The sequence below is a fragment of the Erpetoichthys calabaricus genome, chromosome 4 (assembly GCF_900747795.2).
Source record: "Erpetoichthys calabaricus chromosome 4, fErpCal1.3, whole genome shotgun sequence".
NCBI classification, from domain to species: Eukaryota; Metazoa; Chordata; class Cladistia; order Polypteriformes; family Polypteridae; genus Erpetoichthys; species Erpetoichthys calabaricus.
Window position 1 is genome coordinate 32,500,309 of NC_041397.2, and position 23,812 is coordinate 32,524,120.

At 39.2% G+C, this 23,812-nt stretch overlaps 1 protein-coding gene across 1 annotated transcript in view; it reads left to right on the forward strand.

Moving 5' to 3' along the window:
* stard13b (StAR-related lipid transfer (START) domain containing 13b) overlaps nt 1-23,812 on the forward strand; it is a 511,429-nt gene that overhangs the window by 31,870 nt on the left and 455,747 nt on the right. The window contains exon 2 of the mRNA XM_051927182.1: nt 3,093-3,966. Within this exon, the coding sequence (XP_051783142.1) occupies nt 3,253-3,966 (714 nt within the window). The 5' untranslated portion in view covers nt 3,093-3,252. The remainder of the gene's footprint in view (nt 1-3,092; nt 3,967-23,812) is intronic.

Sequence of the window (23,812 nt, forward strand, 5' to 3'; positions counted from 1 at the left end):
ACCCAGACATTACAATACTGGGATAGATAGACAGAGCGTCCAAGAGTGCATGAACAGCAGAAAGCGCTTCTATCATCTTAGTCAAACGTTATTTATGTAAAGTGCCCAATAACTTATATGTCCCTTCTTCTTGTTCTTTCTTTTTTAACATTTTATTGAATTTATTAAAATCAAATAACATTCCTTACAAGCAAGTCAAGTTTTACAAAACTAGGTTCGAAATAAATCAACTCCCACCCCTGACTGTTCTTTCTTTCTGTATCCAGAATAGTCTAGCACAGAGTTCTACAAAGGTGGTCCTGGGGGACTTCTCTTAAAGAGAAGTCAGTTATTACTACTGAAGCACTCATTGATCACACAGCATTTTTATGCTTAATTTTAGTTGTCTTCTTTGTTAAGATTCCCTCGCCCTTAATTGTTTATTTTTGTGTAAAGAAGCAGTTAGAAAGAGTGTGTATGGCGGATACTTAATAATAAGATGCAAAATATAAAGATACTAGCAGCCCCCCATCTAACTTATTTCTGTTTACTACTGTGCGTATATTTATTAAAATATATCTGTATTTTAGGTCATTTATTTGCCATTAGTTACTAGCAGCCCTCCAAATAACTTATTTCTGTTTACAACTGTGCGTGTATTTATTAAAGTATATCTATATTTTTAGATCTTTTATTTGCCATTAGCACACATACAGATATACATGTTGCGTGGAGTTGTTGCTTTGTTGCTGCTCTGGGTTCAAGTGGAGGATTCCTCTTGTGTTGGAGTGCACCTTTTCTCTTTGCTGCATGATCCTTTGTTTGTGATGTTCTTCTGTGCTTGGCTTGTTTTCTGCTGTTAAGCCCTTTTGCTGTGTAGTCTGCAGCTTCATGGGAAAACCAACAATACTCTCTGGCATAAAAATTTAAATATTGAAGTTCCCCTTTTGGAGTAATGGATGTTTCTCAGCTTTTTCGGCCCACTAGCCCACAGCTTGGCTTGGCAACGAGATTGTCAATTTCTAACCCACAAAGAAAGAGAGGTTGTCAGTTCTCTGCTTCCCAAAAAGAGAGAAGCTCATCAGCTTTTAGTTTCAGGGAGTGGGTTTCACAGGTTTTCAGTCATTTTGGAGAGTTCACCCAACTTAAGAGAATCCCAGAGTGTGTGCCTTGAAAGAATCTTCAAGAAGTTCAGTAAGTGTGTCCCAAGAATCTCCCAGGAAGATGAGTGTAACTAGTTTAAAGGAAATGTATAACTTCTCCTGATTGGATTTAAGCCACTTCCACTTCAAAAATCAGTATATCCTCATAGGCAAGTTCTTCTGTCCTTCAGAGTTGTCATTCTTTGATTAACAGCTCTCTGTTCTGGCTCGAGTCCATTTTGCTCCTTCTGGCTCAAGAAGTCTGCAGAGGGGCCTCTGGTGAGATGTTAGTTCAACTCTGATTTACACCTTTGTTATCAGATGAAGTCCAGGCAGATCCTGGTATAAGCGGAAGTTCAGTCACTTAGCTTGGACCGTGACTGGATACCTGCATCCCTGTTAAATTTGCTTTCTTAACAGGCCTGGTGTGCCACTAAAGCCTAGCAGAATGGACAAAGCCCACTTTGTCCTACAGTCCTGATCATTAATCAGAATGTATAAGCTTACAATTTTAGCTTTTCTCCGATAGTACAGTATAACTCTCATTCCACCCAACTTTTTTTTAAATAATAGCTTGTCATAGCTGGAATTAATAAATAGGATTCTAATATTACATATCTGCTCTTAGTCTACACATCTTTTCACACAGCACACTTCAGTATATTTTTAATCTTAAACTCTATTCCGGTCACACTGTACAACTTTGCTTAGTCTGATGGTAAAACCTCATACAAATACAGGTTTGGGGGCCCACCACACAAGGTACCCTATAAATTCCTATAATTCTTCTCCATTTATTTCTTTGAAAATAGATCATTCAACTTTAAAAGAACTCTGATAAAGAATAAATATCTTTTATGAAAATAATCTGGGGCGGCATGGTGGCACAGGGAATAGAATTGCTGCTTCGCAGTTAGGAGACCCGGGTTCACTTCCTGACTCCTCCCTGCGTGGAGTTTGCATGTTCTCCCCATGTCTGTGTGGGTTTCCTCCGGGTGTTCTGGTTTCTTCCCACAGTCCAAAGACATGCAGGTTAGGTGCATTGGCGATCCTAAATTGTCCCTAGTGTGTGTGCTTGGTGTGTATGTGTGCGTGCCCTGCGGTGGGCTTGCGCCCTGCCCGGGGTTTGTTTCCTGCCTTGCACCCTGTGTTGGCTGGGATTGGCTCCAGCAGACCCCCGTGACCCTGTAGTTAGGATATAGTGGGTTGGATAATGGATGGATGGAAAATAATCTGTTTAGTCATAATAGATTTCAAAAATAATAATAAATACTTTATTAATCCCAAGGGGAAATTCACATACTTCAGTATGCTGCTGCTGGAGTATGTGAATTTCCCCTTGGGATTAATAAAGTATCTATCTATCTATCTATCTATCTATCTATCTATCTATCTATCTATCTATCTATCTATCTATCTATCTATCTATCTATCTATCTATCTATCTATCTATCTATCTATCTATCTATCTAAAGAAGAAAACATGGGTAAGGCAACATGTGACCAATGCATGATTCATTCTTCACTCTCAATGGATTATAAGAGTTTAGTTTATAAAATGGAACTTCAATCTTTAAGGTACTCTTTACTGATACAATGTTGTTATAAAACAGAACAAACAATATTGTAACAAATTAAAAACGATAATCTGTCATGAGAAGATAACAGACCTTATCGCTCCCATGTTTAAGAAGACCATTACAGGTCTCCTGAAGGTTTCTGTAGCTTAGAAGGTAAACTCTTGGGGTTTTTTTGTTTTTTTTCTTGCCTTGGACTGAGTGTCAAACCAAGATTGGTAGGGGTCCCGGGACCATCAGAAAGCAGGCTGCCTGTACCTGCTTTTCAGTAAATGGACAGTTGTAAATGAATAAGGGATTTGATTAAAAACAGCTTAATCAAAATGTTTACATTTTTTCTTTTCACCCCATGGAACCTTCAAATTTAACTATTTATGTATATATTATTTCTCAGGTTGTGCTGTCTGCATGAAGAAATCAGCATTTCAAGTATCCATCTGTTTTCACCATTTAAAAATGCCACAGAAGTCACCTACTGATGAAAAAGAGAAAATAATGCAATCATTTGGGTTATTAAATCCTACTTATCCTTTGTAAAGAGTGAAAGACTTGGAATGGAAAGTCGATCACATCAGCCAGATACAGAATCTTTGTCACCTTCTGTCATTACTTGGCGGGATTCCTCCATGGTCTGTGATGACGATGTACTTTCCTGTCGATGTGAAGCTAACATGGAGGAGTGCAGTAGCAAATCTGCAATTAATTCTCGTAATGCTTCATTTGAGAGACTGGGTAGTGTATTGTGTGAAGAAGAAACACTAAATTGTAAGACAGATGTCAACCTAAAGACCGAAAGTGACTTCCAAGATCTTGTTCATCCAGCTGGAGAGTGTAATAAGTATACAGACTGTCCATCAAATCCTGAAGACTGTGATTTCACCAACAAAAACACATTAAATACAAGTGGCGAGCATCGAATAATTAAGCACAAGCCCAGTTCAATCACATTTTCAGATTGTGAAATCTCAAGTAGTTGCCAATCAAGTTGTAGCAAGGAGCTCTTCATTGATGAGGGCTCTGATGCAGATTCCTCCTCTTCTGGTGAAGATGACAATGATGATGATGATGATGATGATGATGTTTTCACTGAACTTCCTCAGCATAAGCAATTTGTTATTAGCAGGCACAGATGGGTAGTGAGAGATGATAACAAAAAGAAAAAGTATGTTAAAAAAGATCCTGGGGCTTCACACACAGCCAGCCAAGAAGAAAACCAGTCATTCAGATCTAGCAGTAGTGAAGCTGAAGAAGAGCTCTTCATTAAAGAGGTAAGAGTAGTTGTGATTAAAAGTGTCTAATTTTATAAATATATTTTAATTCTTTGATTGATTTGGAAACTTAATTGACATAGAAGCTTAATAGTATCACAAAGGTGATCATCCCTCAATTTCAGCCCTTCACCTAGTAGAAGCTCTAGCATGATGTCATGTTAACAAAAGTAGTCAGCTCCAGAAAACTTGTTAGGTTAACTAATAGCTAAGCTGTCCAATGTCTCTTCAGGATACGTTTTTAAAGTTGTCAATGTATCTGCTATTAACTCCATGTCTCAGTAACTTGTTCCAGATTACCACCACCCTTTATGTAAAAAACTGCTTCCTGGCTTCAGTCTTAAGGTGTCCTGTTCCTTAGTTTTCATTGGTGTTCTTGACTGTGTGGTTCATTATTTAACTGAAAGAATGCTGCTGGATCAACATTATAGATGTTTTTGAGAATATTGAAGGCCTGGATTGGGGCCCCCAACAGTATTGTTTACTCCAAATGTAAGAGTTTTGATTACTTGGGTCTCTTAATGCTATGTCACATTATGTGACTTTTTCAGCGATTTCTATCGTAGCTTTCATTTGCGTAATCATACCAAGTCAGGGGCCAGCAGTGGGGCACTCCCATGAATCCATAATGTGACAAGGTCAGTAACTCACTCCGACTAGTCCATGACCCACTCTGATGAAGTCCAACAGGTTTGATTTTTTTCTTTTGTCATAGCGGCAGGCTTGTGTGCAAAAGAGTTGACAATCAGTGAATGGTCACCTGGAAGTTCAATGCATATAATGCAGCTACGAAGAAATAAGGAATGCAGACATTTTAGACCACACAAGAAGAAGAGAAGCTCATCTCTCTGGTGTCTTGTGTTTCATAAAATGACAAAATGATAAAAGAAAAAATGAAAGGGCTGAGACTGTGGCTGAACTCTATTAACCCTTCATACAGCCCCAGCTCTGTCAGGCAGCACACTGTTGGGTGTCACAAAAAGAGGAGTGCATGACTGATCCGAAAGGTCACAAGAGTCACTAAATGTGACATGCCCAGCAACTTGACATGGTTCGGCAACAAGTTCAGCAACTGCAATCTGTAAGTGTTACACACAACTAAAAGTCACGTATTGTAAAGGACGTGGAGGACATGCCCTTTGGTCCTAAGATGGCTTTGGTTGCTCTTGTCTGCACAGCTTCTAGAGACATTTAGCATTTAGAGTAGAAGTTCACGAAGTACTCCAATGTGGTGTCACCATTGCATTACAGAGGACAAGCAAAACATGCCTTGATTTTTATTAGAGCATTACTCTATTATTAGAGTATTTTATTGAAATTTTTAATTTTTTCTGTATATTGTCTAGATGATGAGAATAGTGTGTCAAAAAAAGAAAGCTAGCTACCTACATCTTGTATTTAAGTTTTATTTAATGTGCCTTTTGTCTGTGTTTAGCACTTTTTATTTTTCAAGTGTTCACCCATTTTTGAAGCTTATCCTTATTTTCTAAAATTGTTTTTCCTGCTGCTTCAGTATTTTCAGCCCATTCTTTTTTTGCTGTCATCTCAGAATTGCATACGTTTTGATAACCATTGTATGTTTATACTATAAATTAGAAAGAATAACATTGCAAGGGCAGATACTTGTGGGATTCCACTGAAATCATACAGTATTATGTGATATCATCTATTGTTGAATTCTGCATTGAGGATTACTTGTGTGCTGTTCTGTGTATTATATTGTATTTACTCTCTTTTTTTTTGACACCCACTGCACGCCCAACTGACCTGGAAAGGGGTCTCTTTGAACTGCCTTTCAAGGTTTCTTCCATTTTTTCCCTACAAAGGTTTCTTCTTGTCTTCTTAGAGAGTCAAGGCTGAGGGGCTGTCAAGAGGCAGGGCCTGTTCAAGCTCATTGCAGCACTTCTTGTGTGATTTTGGGCCATACAAAAATAAATTGTATTGTATTGTATTGTATGACTTCATCCTTTGTAGAAGATTCTCCGTTTATCTCTTTCTGTCTCTGGTCGATTAATCAACTTGGAATGCACTTTTGTATATACACTCTAATACAAGTAGCATCTAAATTTAGAATTAATCTTAAGTGTGTGTACTAATAAAAAACACTCACTCTTTAAAAGTGAGTTAATAATTGATGTTTTCAGCAGAATATGATCTATTGTTTTTCAATTTTTTTAAATATGTTTTTTGTGACACTGAATCCATTTCTGATATAAGTCTCTAAAAATTCTGTCATTTTAAAGATGATGATATAGTTTTGCATCGCCACAATTCCATTTTGCATAGCTATAGCAGTAATCATATGGCTGCTATGGAATAATTTTCAGGGTTACACACTGCATGATAATCACGGGCCAAGGGGTTGCTGCATTGTCCAAGATTGCGGATTCACAAAAGAATATCAAATCACTGGCTTTTGACTTTGAGTTAGGATCCCATTTTGTTTTGTGGCTAAATATCTTTGACCTTTTGCTTTTGTTTTCAATTCTTGTTTATCTTCCAGTGCTGTTTCTCTTACCATTGTGGTGTACCTTCTTCCGGTGGCACAACTCAAAGTCATTTGCTTTGCTTTGTCTACTATCCTAGCTGCCCATTTAATAAAGCCTACCTTACTTACTGACAAGCTGTGAGGTGGATGAACTGGCCATCTGGATATTAAGAGCTGTATAAACTAATGTGATGTACAGTGTTGTGCATGAACTAGTTCAAAAGAGTGCGTTCATTGAACAAACTAATTTTTCTAAGAAAGTTGAACTTAACGTAATGTATTTGCAAATGAAGAACTTGAATGTGAGCTAGTTCAGTTTTACGTGACATTCGGGATCTGGTTCAGGTCCAGATTAAACGTTTTGCCCCTCCTTGTAATGTAGGGGTGGAGCCAAATCTGGATAAGGTATTTGGATGAGCACAAATAATGGATTTTTATGAATATTTATTTCATACAAATTTTTTGCCATTTATTTGCATTCAGAAAAAATAACATAAAATCAAATAGGCAGTGTCTGTGTCTGCCTGCTTGTGCTTAAACTGCACCCCTGCTGACACGAGCATGCGGTGAAGCTCCGCTTTTGCTTTTAGGAAAATGTACTTCGAGAGGCCATTTTATATTTTCCCTATTGGACATGCAATATGTGACGCAAATTTTGACTGGCATCATAATAGGTTAGTTCACCTACACGCTGGTCCAATAGTCACCATTTGTGTCATATGGTTGGAAACAGAGAGGTAATTTATATGTTTACTTACATCTATTTCATTTCTTTTTTGACTTGGAGGATATTAGCATATATGGTTATACATGTTTGTTGCTGGGTATAACTCAGTACAGTGTATTTAAATAAAAAAGTCTTCATAATTATTGTATTTTATTCAAGAACACTGTAATAGCCTAATCTAAGGCATGCAAAATTGAAAAATGTAAACTCATGGGTCATTTATTCTAACTCTTTAAAAAATACAAAATGAACTGAACATGGACTAGTTCAAAATTGAAATAGTGAATTATGAACGTGAATCTATTCATTTTCATCTGTGTGAACTGAACTTTGAGCTAGTTCTTGTGAGGTGTGAACTCGCACTGGTGATGCATATGTGCGTGTTTTTAGGGGCTGCTGTCAAATGATGTTTAATGTTGTCCTTATGTTCTATGATTCCACTGATGTTTTATTTCTATGTGCGACACCAAGGCAGCTTCCACATTCTTATTGCAATAAAGTAAAGCAAGTATGTAAGTTCTAAGAGAAAAAAATGTCAATGCAGATGTACCATATTTGATATAAATACCAGGCCTCTTTCATCCTCATCATTCATTTACTACTGGGAGCAGTCAATTATAGTATTGTAGATGAAGATTGAAATGAAGATCATGTCATTCTTAATTTATGCCATCACTTATGCAAACTCCAAATGTCCATCCATCCATCCATCCATTTTCCAACCCACTGAATCCGAACACAGGGTCACGGGGGTCTGCTGGAGCCAATCCCAGCCAACACAGGGCACAAGGCAGGGAACCAATCCTGGGCAGGGTGCCAACCCACCGCAGGACACACACAAACACACCCACACACCAAGCACACACTAGGGCCAATTTAGAATCGCCAATCCACCTAACCTGCATGTCTTTGGACTGTGGGAGGAAACCGGAGCGCCCGGAGGAAACCCACGCAGACACGGGGAGAACATGCAAACTCCACGCAGGGCGGACCCGGGAAGCGAACCCAGTTCCCCAGATCTCCCAACTGCGAGGCAGCAGCACTACCCACTGCGCCACCGTGCCGCCCACAACTCCAAATGTGTTTTATTATTTTTTTCTTTAAGCAATAGTTTTTTTTCTGGTCACTCTTCCATAACACCCCACTCTGTGGAGTGTACAGCTTAAAGTGGTCCTATCGACAGATACTCCCATTTCCGCTGTGACTCTTTACAGCTCCTTCAGTGTTATCCTTGGTGTCTTTATTGCATCTCTGATCAATGCCATCCTTGCCCGGTCAGTGAGTTTTGGTGGGTGCCCTTCTCTCATCAGGTTTGTAGTGGTACCATATTCTTTCCATTTTGTTATAATAATTTAATGGTGGTCAATTGGGTAATAAAAGTTGGGGATATTTTTTATAAACCAACCCTGATCTATACTTGTCCACAACTTTGTTTCTTACCTGTTCAGAGTGCTCCTTGGTCTTCATGTTTCTTGCTTAGTGATGTTACAGAGTCAGGGGCCTTTCAGAACAGGTCTGTTTATACAGACATCATGTTACAGATCATGTGACACTTTGATTGCACATTGGTGGACCCTAGTCATCTAATTATTTGACTTCTGAAGTTAATTGGTTGGACCACATCTTATTTATTTTATTTGTTTTTTTTTATATATATAAACTGCTCAAAAAATTAAAGGAACACTTTGAAAACACATTAGATCTCAATGGGAAAAAAAATCCTGCTGGATATCTCTACTGATATGGACTGGGTAATGTGTTAGGAATGAAACGATGCCACATCGTTTGATGGAAATGAAAATTATCAACCTACAGAGGGCTGAATTCAAAGACACTCCGAAAATCAAAGTAAAAAAATGATGCGGCAGGCTAGTCCATCTTGCCAAAATTTCATTGCAACAACTGAAAATCATACTCAGTAGTTTGTATGGCCCCCACGCATGCCTGACAATGTCAGATGAACCGAAACATAATGTCCCAGATGTGTTCTATTGGATTTAGGTCAGGTGAGCGTGGGGGCCAGTCAATGGTATCAATTCCTTCATCCTCCAGGAACTGCCTGCATACTCTCCCCACATGAGGCTTGGCATTGTCGTGCACCAGGAGGAACCCAGGACTCACTGCACCAGCATAGGGTCTGACAATGGGTCTAAGGATTTCATCCTGATACCTAATGGCAGTCAAGGTGCCGTTGTCTAACCTGTAGAGGTCTGTGCGTCCCTCCATCGATATGCCTCCCCAGACCATCACTGACCCACTACCAAACTGGTCATGCTGAATGATGTTTACAGGCAGCATAACATTCTCCACGGCTTCTCCAGACCCTTTCATGTCAGTCACATGTATTCAGGATAAGCCTGCTCTAATCTGTGAAAAGCACAGGGCGCCAGTGGTGGACCTGCCAATTCTGGTATTCTATGGCAAATGCCAATTGAGCTCCACAGTGCCGGGCAGTGAGCACATGGCCCACTAGAGGACATCGGGCCTTTAGGCCACCCGCATGATGTCTGTTTCTGATTGTTTGGTCACAGACATTCACACCAGTGGCCTGCTGGAGTTCATTTTGTGTGGCTCTGGCAGTGCTCACCCGTTCCTCCTTTCCCAAAGGAGCAGATATCAGTCCTGCTGATGGGTTAAGTCCTTCTATTGCCCCGTCCAGCTCTCCTAGAGTAACTGCCTGTCTCCTGGAATCTCCTTCCTGCCCTTGAGATTGTGCTGGGAGACACAGCAAAAATTCTGGCAATGGCACGTATTGATGTGCCATCCTGAAAAAGTTGGACTACCTGTGCAACCTCTGTAGGGTCCAGGTATCGCCTCATGCTGCCAGTAGTGACACTGGCCGTAGCCAAATGCAAAACTAGTGAAAAAATAGATGAGGAGGGAAAAATGTCAGTGGCCTCCACCTGTTAAACCATTCATTCCTGTTTTTGGGGTTGACTCATTGTTGCCCCTCTAGGTCACCTGTTGTTCATTTCATTAACACCAAAGCAGCAGAAGCTGATTAACAAGCCCCTCTGCTACTTAACTGTCCAGATCAAAATCCCAGACATTTCATTGACTTGATGCTATACTCGGATTAAAAAGTAGTCCTTTCATTTTTTGAGCAGTATCTATACATGTATAAGGTATTTTATTTTCATTCCACTTCAATACCAGGCCCCTTTCATCCTCATCATTCATTAACTACTGAGAGCAGTCAAATATGGTATCGTAGAAGAGGACTGTCAGTAAATATTGGACATCTTATTTGATAATGCTTGGTTTGAGCATATAATACACATTAACTCCCATCTTAACTCCAATGGTAAAATTTGTGTCCCTTCCCCTGATAACCTCAGTTTATGTCCACACTACTTCATTTTCATTTAAAAATGGTATTTATAAATGATAACAGTCTCTGTCCACACTAGCATTTTTACATCATATACAAAAGTATTTCTGTTAACACTAAAACCACCCAAAAATACATATGACGTGTGTGGCTGTTTGCCTACACTTGGCATGCGGGCAGCTTTGACATCTTACCCAAAACTGGCGAACCTTGAAGGGATGGTAATGCTGTTGGCCGTGGGATTTATCACAGAACTGTAGCGACTGGTAACTTATTTGCCTTTAGCTTATATGTGCAGCATTCAGACTGTAAAACAAAACACAATTTAGATGCACAGCAAGCGCCATGGAAAGCAACTCTTCAATGTCTGCTTTGCTGAAATATGTTTTTCTTCCAGAAAGGGAGACCAAATGGGGAATGTGAAGTTGTAATAGGCAGGAATCAGTCAGAGAAGGGCCACATACTAGTAACAAGCAAACCCGGTCTCCATTTTCAGGGGCTGGAAACACAGGGGTAGGTGAAAATGGAGACTAATGTCCACGTTTTCAGACTACAATGTAGAAATGTGGATGAGGCTGAAGTAGTGCCCTGATGGAAGAAGGAGCAGAGATCAGCATTGTCTCAGTCATCCTTCATCTTTTTTTGCTGGAGAAGTCATTGACCAAATTGTGATGTGCTGATAAAGTAAAGAAAAACTGAAATAGGCAGAAACCATGTTAGCTGAGAAAAGAAGTGGGTTAATAAGGGTCAAAATGCTCTTAAAGCTGGGGAAAAATGTGTGCCCCCAGTTCTAGAGCTGCAGCAGTACAGACACCAGCACATTTGAGGATGAATCACAGATTGTTAAATATTGTTTTGCTCAATATTTCTTTATGGAATGCAATGTTAACATGGACATTCACCACATATTCATTATAACTGAAGCATTAGCAATTACATATTTCTTTCTCCTCTGAAACATTTTTGAATATCAAGGGAGTGAAGCAGTTTGATAAAAATGAAAAACATTTATGTGTGTATATGCTAATAGGAAATGTGCAGTAAAAAGCAAAAAAAAGCTTCTGTTGACCACCTAGGGCAAGCCTAATAATTCAGCACATATTTCCATAGTTGTTATCAAATGTGTAAATAGCCCAAGATAAGCACATTCTGTTCTGGCCTTCAAACAATGCAGTAGAGCCCAGTCAACACTGAAGTGCAAAGATTCCAGCACACCTTTGGATTTTATTTACAAAGGTTAAGGCAAAAAGGGGCACAGCTAGAAAAATGGTGATGTTTGTGAAACTGAATTTCAAATATTCTCCCCTTCAGCTAAGTGAGTAACTAATGTTTAACTTGCTTATTATTGTGGTTTGTGGTAGTCTGAAGTAAAACTTCTGTTCTTTGTGACTGCTTTATAGTCCACACTGAAGTGCATTAGGGTACCTGCTATTGACATTACTTTTAAAGGTGATATTTGACTAACAAAAAGTCTGGACAGGCACACTGGGGTAGAAGCAGAGGTGAGGGGCTCACATTTACAGATGCACCATATGCTGGCAACGCTGTAGTGTTGACCAAACTGGAACAGCAGGTGCAGGAGCTGCTGAACATCATGACATGACAGTGACAGAGCAGGAAAACTGGGGCACCACGTCAATGTGTCCGCCAAGTTACCTATTGGTGCTCAGGGGATTGAAACGATCGATGAACTTAAGCAGGTGGGGTCCATAATCTCTGCAATGAAAGCTGCTACATCTGAAGACAGTGCTCAGCGGGCATTTGCAAGACTAAAATGGCATCTGTGGAAGATGAAGAAAAGTGTCTGGCTGAAAATGAAGATCATGCTATTTTTTAAATTTATATCATAATTTATGCCAACTTTGCAAACTTGCCTGAAGAAAGGGACCTGAGTTGCCTCAAAAGCGTGCATACTGTAATCTTTTTAGTTAGCCAATAAAAGGTGTCGTCATGCTTCACTTCTCACTACTGTCATAATTAATGCAAACTCCAAATACTTTTTGTTATTTTTTTGTTAAACAATGGCTTTTTTTTCTGGCCACTATTCCATAAAGCCCCTCTCTGTGGACTGTACAGTTTAAAGTGGTCCTATGGACAGATACTCCTATCTCCGCTGTGGACCTCTGAAGCTCCTTCAGTGGTACCCATTGTGTCTTTATTACGTCTCTGATTAATGCCCTTCTTGTCCAGTCTGTGATTTTTGATGGGCAGCCTACTTTTGTCATCTTTGTAGTGATGCCATGATGTTGTTATAATGGATTTAATGGTGCTCCATGGAATATTGGAATTTGGCAATATTTTTTATAAACCCACCCTGATCTGTACTTCTCCAGAACTTTGTCTCTGACCTGTTCAGAGTGCTCCTTGATCGTGTGACAGATCATGTGACACTTTGATTGCACATTGGTGGACCCTAATCAGCCATTATGTGACTTCTGAGGTTAATTGGCAGGACCAGAGCTTATTTAGGGGTTTCATAGGAAAGGGGATGAATACATAGGCACTCAAAACATTTCAGTTTTTACTTCTTTGTATTTATATACTGTATATACAACGTATGTTATTTTCATTCCAATTCAATAATTTGGACTATATTGTTAAGCCTATTTCATAAACTCCAAATGAAAAACAATTTCAATACCAGATTGTGATGAGACAAAATAGGACAAACACTGAGGGAGATGAATACATTCGTGAGGCACTGTATGTTACGCACATATAATGAATTACTGATATTGAAATAGTTTTGAAATAAAATTTGTCTATAGTACAGAAACTTTTTTTTTCAAAACAAATACTCTACTCTTTCTGAAATAGTGTGATTTTTTGTCTACTTAAGAACTTGATCTTTCTGTTTTTTACAATGTTGGAGCTGGCAAAGGGTAGTTGCATCATCATGAATTTGGAAAACATAAAAACAGATAACGCTTCCTCTCACACTACAAAAATATAAAAGAGAAGATTGGAAACACAGCACTTCAGCTGGGTGGCCAGTTCTTGAAAAGTTTCTAAAGTGCTCATTGCTTCAGTGAACATAAGGGAAGGCTACTGTTTTTTTTTCCTGTTCTTTAGTATTTTTATTTGTCTTCTAATATTCCAAAATTTCTTTTAGAAATAAACGTACACACACACTTGCCATCAAGCTTAAATCAAGACACGACTAATGTGATGTATGATTGCTACCCAGTAGACTGATGTGTAAACACTACATTGCTACCCTCTAGTGGTTACCTCTGTAAATATCTCATACAATACCCTGTCCTGCACCAAAAAATGTTAATTGCAGGTCAAACACTACATACAGGAATGTTAATTCGGGGTTGCAAATCTCCAACTCATTATTTGAAAAGAGGATGAGTTAGATAACTGGTGACTGACAAAGTCTTGTTGGGCTGTTCTCATTGTAAACATTTCAATGTATAGATAGATAGATAGATAGATAGATAGATAGATAGATAGATAGATAGATAGATAGATAGATAGATAGATAGATAGATAGATAGATAGATAGATAGATAGATAGATAGATAGATAGATAGATAGATAGATAGATAGATAGATAGATTGATTGATTGATCCTGGAGAGCTACTGTGGCTGCAGGTTTTCATTCTAACCCTTCTTTTAATTAGTGACCAGATTTTGATGCTAATTAACTTTTTGCCTTAATTTTAATTGCTGCACAAGTTAAGACTCAGGCCCCTTAATTATTTCTTTTTTTCCTTAAATAGCAACCAAACAATATTAAGACACAAAATGAATCAACACATAAACAACAACGGGTGGCACGGTGGTGCAGTGGGCAGCACTGCTGCCTCGCAGTAAGGAGACCCAGGTTCGCTACCCGGGTCCTCCCTGCATGGAGTTTGCATGTTCTCCCCATGTCTGCGTGGGTTTCCTCCGGGTGCTCCGGTTTCCTCCCACAGTCCAAAGACATGCAGGTTAGGTGCATTGGCGATCCTAAATTGGCTCTAGTGTGTGTGGGTGTGGGTGTGTGTGCCCTGTGGTGGGCTGGCGCCCTGCCTGGGGTTTGTTTCCTGCCTTGCGCCCTGTATTGGCTGGGATTGGCTCCAGCAGACCCCTGTGACCCTGTAATTAGGATATAGCGGGTTGGATAATGGATGGATGGATGGATGGATGGATGGATGGATGGATGGATGGATGGATGGATGGATGGATGGATGGATGGATGGATGGATAAACAACAACCTGCGTCCATCACACAATAACAGAAAATAAAGAAAGGCGAAGGCCTCAGTAATGTTGATCTGCTCAGGTCCACAAAACATTTTGACAGTGCTCTTAAAAAAGAAAATTAACAGTTTTGGAAATGTCTGCCATGGCAGAATGAGCACCACGGAATTAAATAATGGCTTTAATTAGCAAGGAGAATTGGCTTCAAATTAAGAAACTGAATGAAGGTTGGAAATTGAGGCCCCAACTTAGTTGGTCATTTGTTGGCTTACTTCACATCAAATTTATGTTTAGGTAAGGTTAAAAATAATCAATTCAATGGTCAGAGTCTCAAGAAAAGTCAATTAAAATAAAGGGAAATTGTTAATTAGAAGCAAAAACTGGTCACTGATTAAGAAAAGAGTTAGAATGAAAACTTGCAGCCACAGTAGCCCTCCATGGGCCTCATGCATAACGCTGTGCGTAGAATTCACACTAAAACATGGCGTATGGACAAAAGCGGAAATGTGCATATGCACAAAAAATTCCAGATGCATACATCTGTGCGCTCTCCAACTTCCACGTTCTTCCGCTCCATAAATCCTGGTCAGCATGAAGAGTAACGCATGTGCACACACCTGCTGCCCCACCCCAACTCCTCCTAGAATTAAGCCTCTTTGAATATGCAAATCAATATAAATAGCCCTCAACTCAGAGCTCTGTGAAAAGACAATGGTAAATGCATGGGGGAAATAGAAGAATTTCAGCGAATACCAAATGGAGGCAATGAAAAATGTACTATTTGTTGGTTTAAACAGTGGTATAAACAACAAAAGGAAGTTGATAGAGTGACACAGAGTGTCGGAGAAACTCGAAAGCTCAAGTTCACAAAGTTGCACAGTGCCCAAGATAAAAAAGTTGTCAGATATCAAAGTCGGCATGAAAAGGCGAGTCGTAGCCCACCGTCTAAGTGTCATATGACAGCTTATTAGGATACAGAGAAAAGAAAAAAAAATAGGGACACAGTGAGAAAAAAGCTTGAAATGTCAACTTTAATCTCAGAATTTCCACTTTAATCACATAGCTTATTTTGTCATTAAAGTAGAATATCATAAACTTCATCTTTAAATCGTTTAATTTACTAGTGTCTCAAATACCACCGTAACTAAAGTAGCACGTTAATGGCTTTGTTTTATATTTGATCATCTATGTCTGTTAAGTACTACGTGCTTCTTAAACAGTCTCTTCCTCCGGCTGGACACAGAATCCATTACATTTGTGATAATACAGCTCTCTGAATAATTTAAATACTAAGATGTATACCTGATATCATTTCAGTATTCATATCATATCAATTAAAGCATGTATTAAACATGGGAACACAGTGGTGCAGTGATAGTGACAAGCTGGCGCCCCATCCCGAGATTGTTCCTGCCTCCCGCAAGATGCTTTCCACGCTGTGTGTGACCTTCGATGAAATCATTTATTGCAGCAGTACTGTCTCTTTCAAACATACTAACCCCCAATCGCCACACAATCAGCTCTGTAATAAATGTTAAGCCATCTGTAGGCTTTGAACGCTGATTCTTCAAAACTTTTAAGGAACATTGAAATATCTTCGTAGTACATGTTTAATTATTCTATCCATCTATCCTTCCAGTGTCACACCAGCCCCAGCAAGAATACAGCGTGAGACAGGAACAAGCTGTGAACATAGCACCAAATCGTCGCTAGCGCTGTGACACCCTGTCCTCACATGTTTAATTATTAACACTATAGATTATTTAAATGATGTTAACATTTTATCTGTATAATGTAACAAACATATTTTGCTGCATTTCATCTTAAAAATGATATCGTCGTCATATGTAAATACGTGGTTTATAAAGTGGCGCAGGTTGTGCAATATTATAACGGTATCGCAAGTTTACAATGAGGTAATTTTACTTATAAGTACAAACAGTTCTACAAGGAGCACTTAATAGACTGATTGATTGCGTTTATAGTTCTTGGGATGAAACTGTTTCTGAACCGCGATGTCCCTACAGGGAAGGCTCTGAAGCGTTTGCCATATGGGAGCAGTTCAATAGACAGCATGGCTAAGGCAGCGTGTGCTTGATGCTGTATACTGATAATTCTCTTTTTGATCAGCTGCTGTAGATCTGTGATTCCCCACTCAGATACAGTGATATAAATACTCAGAGTGGTGCAGTGAGAGTAATATGGAAAAAGATGATCCGCTGTGGCAACCCCTAACGGGAGCAGCTGAAAGAAGAAGAAGAAGGTGCAGTGAGAGTAACAACGCTAAAGCAGCTATGATATTGAGAATAGTTTGACCATTATATTGTTACAGATTAATTACAATCAGATGCATTAAACTAATAAACAATATGCAGTTAATTTCAGTATATTTATAAAGCTACATCAGGGGTGTGGATCTAAAAAAGAAAGGGAAACCACACTGGAACAAAAGCACTGCTTTGACGCTGGGTGCCGCCAGTTTGCAAAACCGAGCAGAGAACTTGCGTAAGCCAGGGTTTGAGCTAGCGTGAAAATGTGAGTGGCCCTTACGCCAAGTTTAGGTTTTATACATCACGATTTGAGCGTGGAAACGGGCTTATGCAACATTTTTGTACATACACACTGTTTATACATGAGGTCCCTGGACTGGAGTTGGAGACCCCTGCTTTAGATCCTCTATGCTCACGCCATGAAATCTCTCAAGTTCGTAACTCGTATGAAAAGGTGTTGAGACAGGCCAAAGCTTGGGTTTGTGATTACAGCAGCATATCTTCAGTTTAAAAATCCATTTAAAAAATGATAGTATCATATAGTAACAAACCAGAGGCTAAATCTTAACATTATTAATTAACAACATTAATTGCTGATAAAATAAGAAAGTTTTCCAAAAAAATGAAAAAAAAAAAACAAAGAATGAAAGAGCTTCCGTAAAAAGGCTGCTGCATGGCATGGCACCAGGTTTTATATATAACTAAGAAAATGGTCAAGGCATAAAGCAATAACTGACCACAAGTAAGTTTAATACTTTTGAAAGCCAAATGGACAATGAATTAGAGCAAGATAACATTTATCATTTCAAAGATACCTAAAGTAGTGAAAGACCATCCTCAGGATATAGCGACTGTTATCTTCATCTGGTCAAATGTGTTTATACAGAACATTGGAATACAAGGGTATCATTTTTCACGATAACAAAGAGTTGTTCCAACTTGAAATTTCATGTAATGTCAGTTATTTGCTGATTAGTTGTATCGGAGGATGTGCTCGAGAGCTTTGTTAAGGCCTATTAAGTTACAGTGTTTAGCTGATGGTTTGTATGAGTGCAATTTGAACAAAAGGTCTTTCTGTTTGTGTAAAGTTACAGACTGGCCTGATTCTTGTTTAATAAGTTTGGAAAAGGCTTCTGCTTTAATAAAATTACTAAAACATGAAGGAAACAGAAGCTGCTTTACAGTAAGAAGGATATTTAGACATGGTCCTGTATAGGATGATGTTTAGCAGAACTGCCTTTACTTGTCATCTCTTACCAGATATATTTTATTATATACTTGGTACTTCTGAAATTCAGAAATAGCATGTGTCACAAGAACAACAAAAAGACATCGAGAAAGGTCTGGGGCAGCCACCCAATATAATATGCCCTGGCTGCAAAAAGTTGAATTTATGTGAGATGTTCACAATTCAGCGTCCAAAACAGAACTGATCGTATGGAGGCTAGATGGCGGCTTTAAAGGCCAATACAGGAAGTGACGTCATTGGTTCCGGAACCGGAAGTGATGTCGTTGGAACCGGAAGTGACATCACCATTAGCACCGGACCCAGAAGTCTCCTCTTCGGGACCGGAAGTGACATCTTCAATAGCCCCGGTACCAGAAGTGACGTCATCACTGGTGTCAGAACCTAGTGGGATTTCCCGTGGATGGTCTGCAGAGGATTGAGAAAGAGAGAGAGAGTTAGTGCAGCTCGCCACCCCCTGGTCTGGTGTGGTACTGCTATTTTTCCAGCCCTCTAACTGCCTCCCAATCGCAATGTAAATGGTATGATATTTAAGATAGGCATTGTCAAAATGACATTTTCAGAAGCAAATAAAGTTTTGAGTAGGCAGCGATCGTCCTATTCATTATTCAATGGGTACGAGTGATGTACTCAGAGCACATGCCATGAATCAGTTAGTGTCCCTCTTTGTTCTTTTAATTCACTTTTCTTGTCATTCATTATCTTTCTCAGCAGTTGCTATTTCTGCTCACCTGCAGGGTCACTTAACATGCCAATGTAATGAACGACGATCACTTTTAAGAGGTGGCTTGGGACAGGGCTGGTTCTCTGAGGGTGGCTGTTGACTGCAAACAGAAAAGACATCACAGTAGGACTTCAGGCTGAAGGCTGTACCCCTGATGAAACCTGACTCCATAACTTCAACCTTTTCAAACATACATATAACAGTGCAAATTAAATTAAATTCTAAGAAAAGGAGTAACCAATCAATGAAAAAAACCTCTCTGCACACCAAAGCTTTTGCTTTTCTGACATTACCGGAGTGACAGGTCATTTTGCAAAATTATAGTGCTTGTTCTTTGTTTATCCATGTGGGTTCCTTCCACAGAGTCCAAAAATGAGTTGCAACTTTTCACTCTGGTAGAAATGCTATCAAGTTAAATGTAACAATTTGAAAAATATGCATTTAGAAACTAGCCTGATCGCTACCCATCCTTACCAAGTGGCATTACTTGTTCCCTGCTGCTTGCACTTCAAAGTCCCAGAACTTTCTTTGCACTTCTTAGAGTGTTCACAGCAATGCTGACTTACTGTTTTTGAGTTTTTTTTCACTGAAACACAGTAGCAAAGGCAAAACAGTGGCTTATGAATACAACTTTTTTTTTTACTATTATTTATTGATTCATTATTCATATTTGCTATTTTCTACTATGAGTTTTAGGGAATCAGGTCATGTAATAATGAGGATCCTATCACCCTCAGGGAATCGCGACACATGGCTGTAGTGCCGTAACTGATGCTTCCTCACAATGTGGGGCATCTGTTGGTGAGGAAAGATTCACTGATCTTGACTTTGCCAACACTGGTGTGATCTTCTTGGAGTCAATGAAGGCTCTTATTGGCGCTCTCGAGAGACTGGGTGAGGAGTCTGAGTGTCTGGGCTTGTGAGTGTCTTAGATAAAAACCAATGACGTCTTAGGTACAGTCATCAGCAGTGTGTCTGTCTGCGGAGAGAGTGTCGACCTTGTCATTCATGTCTTTGGTCACTCTTCCTATGAAATCAGTAGACGGATTGGGAGAGCAAAAGGACGAAGATTCAAGTCTTTATAGAGTCCTGGTGCTTCCTGTTTTTGCTATATTGGTGTGAGACATGGACGCTATCCATTGACCTGCAATGAATACTGGACTTCTTAGGCATAGTGTCACTTCGGAGAATCCTTGGGTACCGCTGGTTTGACTTTGTGTCAGACAAGTGGTTGCTCACGAAGTCCTAAATGAGGCACATTACCTGCATTGTAGGGGACTACAGCCATGTGGCACAATTCCCCGATTTGCAGAAAACCAGCATAATCCTCCTATTTCATATGCCATTTAATGCTAGATGGGTTTCATCTAATATGATGTGGGAAATGCAGGAGTGGGTCTTGGAGACTTATGTGAATGGGAAATATAAGAAAGGAGCACATTACAACTAAAGCTGATATGTAAGGTCCAACAAAAACATCAATTATAAAATAAGATGGGAGACACCATCCTACAGAAAGCAACCTCTGAAAAAGATTTGGAGGTTTATTTTGACTCAAAGTTTTCATCACCCAAGCGATTTAAAAGGCAAATGAAATGTTAGGTTATATTGTAAAAAAAGTGTTGAATATAAATCAAGGGATGTTATCAGGGTTGCCAGGTCCAGAAAATATTTCCAGCCACATGACAGTTGCATGAAAATCTGCCTAATGGCATTGTGGTCCAGCCCTATAAATGACGCTGTTGATGACCAGTAGGAGTGCTTGGGCTCTAAACGTAGTTTTGCTGCTGTTGATGTTTTTGCATCTCAAAGATTTGCTGATATCCAGGATGTTTTCTTCTCCTAGAAGAACCTTTAATAATAGCCCAAGAAACTTTAAAAATACCCCAAATCAAAATTTTTGCCTGGACAACACTTTTAAAATAGCCCAATTTGTTATGAAAACCACACATCGGGTGACCCTGGATGTTACAGTTGGACCATATAATGGACTAGTGTTACTGCATCTGGAGTATTGTGTGTAGTTCTGGTCATCAAATACAAAAAGACGTAGCAGCACTTGAAGTACTGCAGAGAAGACCAGCCAAGTCTATCCCAGAACGTAAGGACATGTCCTACTCCTACAGACTCAGAGAATTAAACCTGTTTAGTCTTAAGCAGAGGAGACGGCGTGGGGACCTAATCCAGATTTTCAAAATCCCCAAAGGCATTGATAAAGCAGATCCAGGAGAATTCTTTCATCTTAAGGATGAATCACATACTTGAGGACATTAGTGGAAATTAAGGGGAACTTCATTTAGGACTGAAGCCAGGAAACATTTCTTGACATGAAGAGTTGTGGGAACCTGGAACAAACTACTGAGACATGTTGTTGAAGCAGAAATCTTGACAACCTTTAAGAAGTAGTTGGATAAGATATTGGGACAGCTTAGCTCTTAGCTAAACAAACAAGCTTGATGGACTGAATGGTGTCATCTCATTTGTCAGACTTCTTATGTTCTAATAAAAATCTGATTGCAAAAAATAAAAAGACGAACGTCAATTCAATGACTTGTGGTTTGGTGTGATCTAGCAAGTTCCTAAGAGAGCAACGCCATGGATCTGTGCATGCTATAGTGGAAAAACAAGAAGGACCATTTGTCTTGGTAAGACTTTCTGGTGGCCAACTGCAAAATACAATCCACCATATAAAGGACTAATCCAGGACGTGAAGACTACTTTGTGATGGTCACATGTTTTATGTGAACCAACAGCACACATCTTAGGCATGAGTGGCATAGGTAGGGGAGGGTTAAAGCTTAGAAGAATAAAACATTGAAGGTATATTTTTATCCCAACCAAAACAAGTGGCTAAGTTATACTGCCGCCTTAGTGGGAGTTTTAATAAAGGTGCTGGGTGTCATTTTTAACAGTGAGCCCAGGGTCTCCAGTATACTTGTATATTTGCGTCTCATTGAGGGCATCAGCTGTTGAAATATTTTAGATGGTTATGGAATTGTCATACGCCTTTTGCATTGCTGTGTTTCTATCATAAATACTTCAAAGTTATGTGGTTATGTAACTTGAAACACAGGTATTTTGGAGGCAGAATGAGTAAAAAAATATCATTTTTATTATGTCGACATTTCTCAGAAGCATGTACATGCAATGTTAGAGTAAACTGATCTGGAGATAATCAGATCTGGAATAGGCCACCAGGCATTCTTCTTTTGCAGATAGCAAATAAATGTGAAGTGGCTTGTTCATTATTGTTTTTCCTAAAGCCGCTCTCTTGTTTATTCGACCTTGGTTGGATTTGAAAACAAGTGAAGTGTAGCAAATACTGCTGCATCAAATGATGTACTTTTCAGTCTACCTCTCCGCTTATATTTTCTCTTCTTAAATAGTTCAACTTTTTAGGTCTGTCAAGTTGTATTAAGTTTCACAGCTAATGAGTGACTCTCCGTGTGCACGTCCTGTACATGTGTTTTCTTCATTATGTCACATTGCACAATGCCTAATATCGAGTAAAAAGAAGAAAGACCTAAAAGACATGGATACCCCTACTGTATTACAATTCACTACTGCTCATGATTACAAGCAGCCATGCCCATCTTAGGTCTTAAAATAGACCCCAGACCATAACTTAGATAGATAGATAGATAGATAGATAGATAGATAGATAGATAGATAGATAGATAGATAGATAGATAGATAGATAGATAGATAGATAGATAGATAGATAGATAGATAGATAGATACTTTATTAATCCCAAGGGGAAATTCACAAATCCCAAGGGGATTCATAATGAATAATTATGAATAATTCATTCATTATCACCTCCCACTACACTTCTTTTAGCTGTAACATCCTAATAGGAGATCTTAAATGTGCTGTGTAGCTTCATCGATGATCTCTAATGGCCATGTACCTTTGTCCTTAAAATTGTAATATAAGATCTAAAAGTGTTGTGTCCAGATCTGATTGTTAAGAGCAGATGAAAGTTCAAGTTAGTTCAAGTTCAAGTTCAAGTTAGTGATAAAGATTTAAAATCAAACAGACCAGGAAATGAAGTTGTTAACAGAATGTAAGCCATAAGAATAGTTAGGAAGCTAAAGCCAAGAATGCCTCAGGGCGTGTACCTTACCTCCGCTTAGCTAATGAACGAGAGAACTACTTAACGAATTTAGATCTGGCTTTTTTCTAGAATTTGCTTGAACATTCCGGTTGATTTTGCAACTTTCCTCATCACGCTAAGAATCATAGTTCGCTTGCAGAAGCGATATATTTGCGCTAATTCGAGACAGAGGCTGCAGGCCGAGGGGAGGGGGAACGCATGATGTCAGGGTGGGGAGATGGGCAGGGCCCTCCTTGCTCTCCTGTTTCATTACTACGCGGGCGGAGCCGCAGGGGACAGCTAGTCTTAAATAAGGCAAGTGTAATTGTGTAATTGAATGGATTTGCTTCTGATGCTCATAGTATTCTGTATACTTAAAGGTCAATGGTGGTGATGGGTGTATTGGGACACTTCACTGTGGGGCAGAAGACATGTTATTTGTCACATCCCTGTTTTATGTATTGTCATTTCTACATTGGGTAAGTCTGCATTCTGGGAATGGTAATATGATGAATTCTGCACCTATTGGTTTACATGAATATGATTTTGGCTACTGTGTGGGTGGTACTTCTCTGATGCCCAATATCCCATATATTTATTACTTAATTATTAATAAGTCAGTCATCCTACCTTTGATTGGTGCTGTGTCCATAAGTTTGACATTTCAGGTAACTCATACCAACAGGTGTTAGCTTAATACGAAATACGTGTCCAAGATGAACTGTGACATGAGGAGGCTTAATTGTGTCACACAAAACGAAGTACCAAACA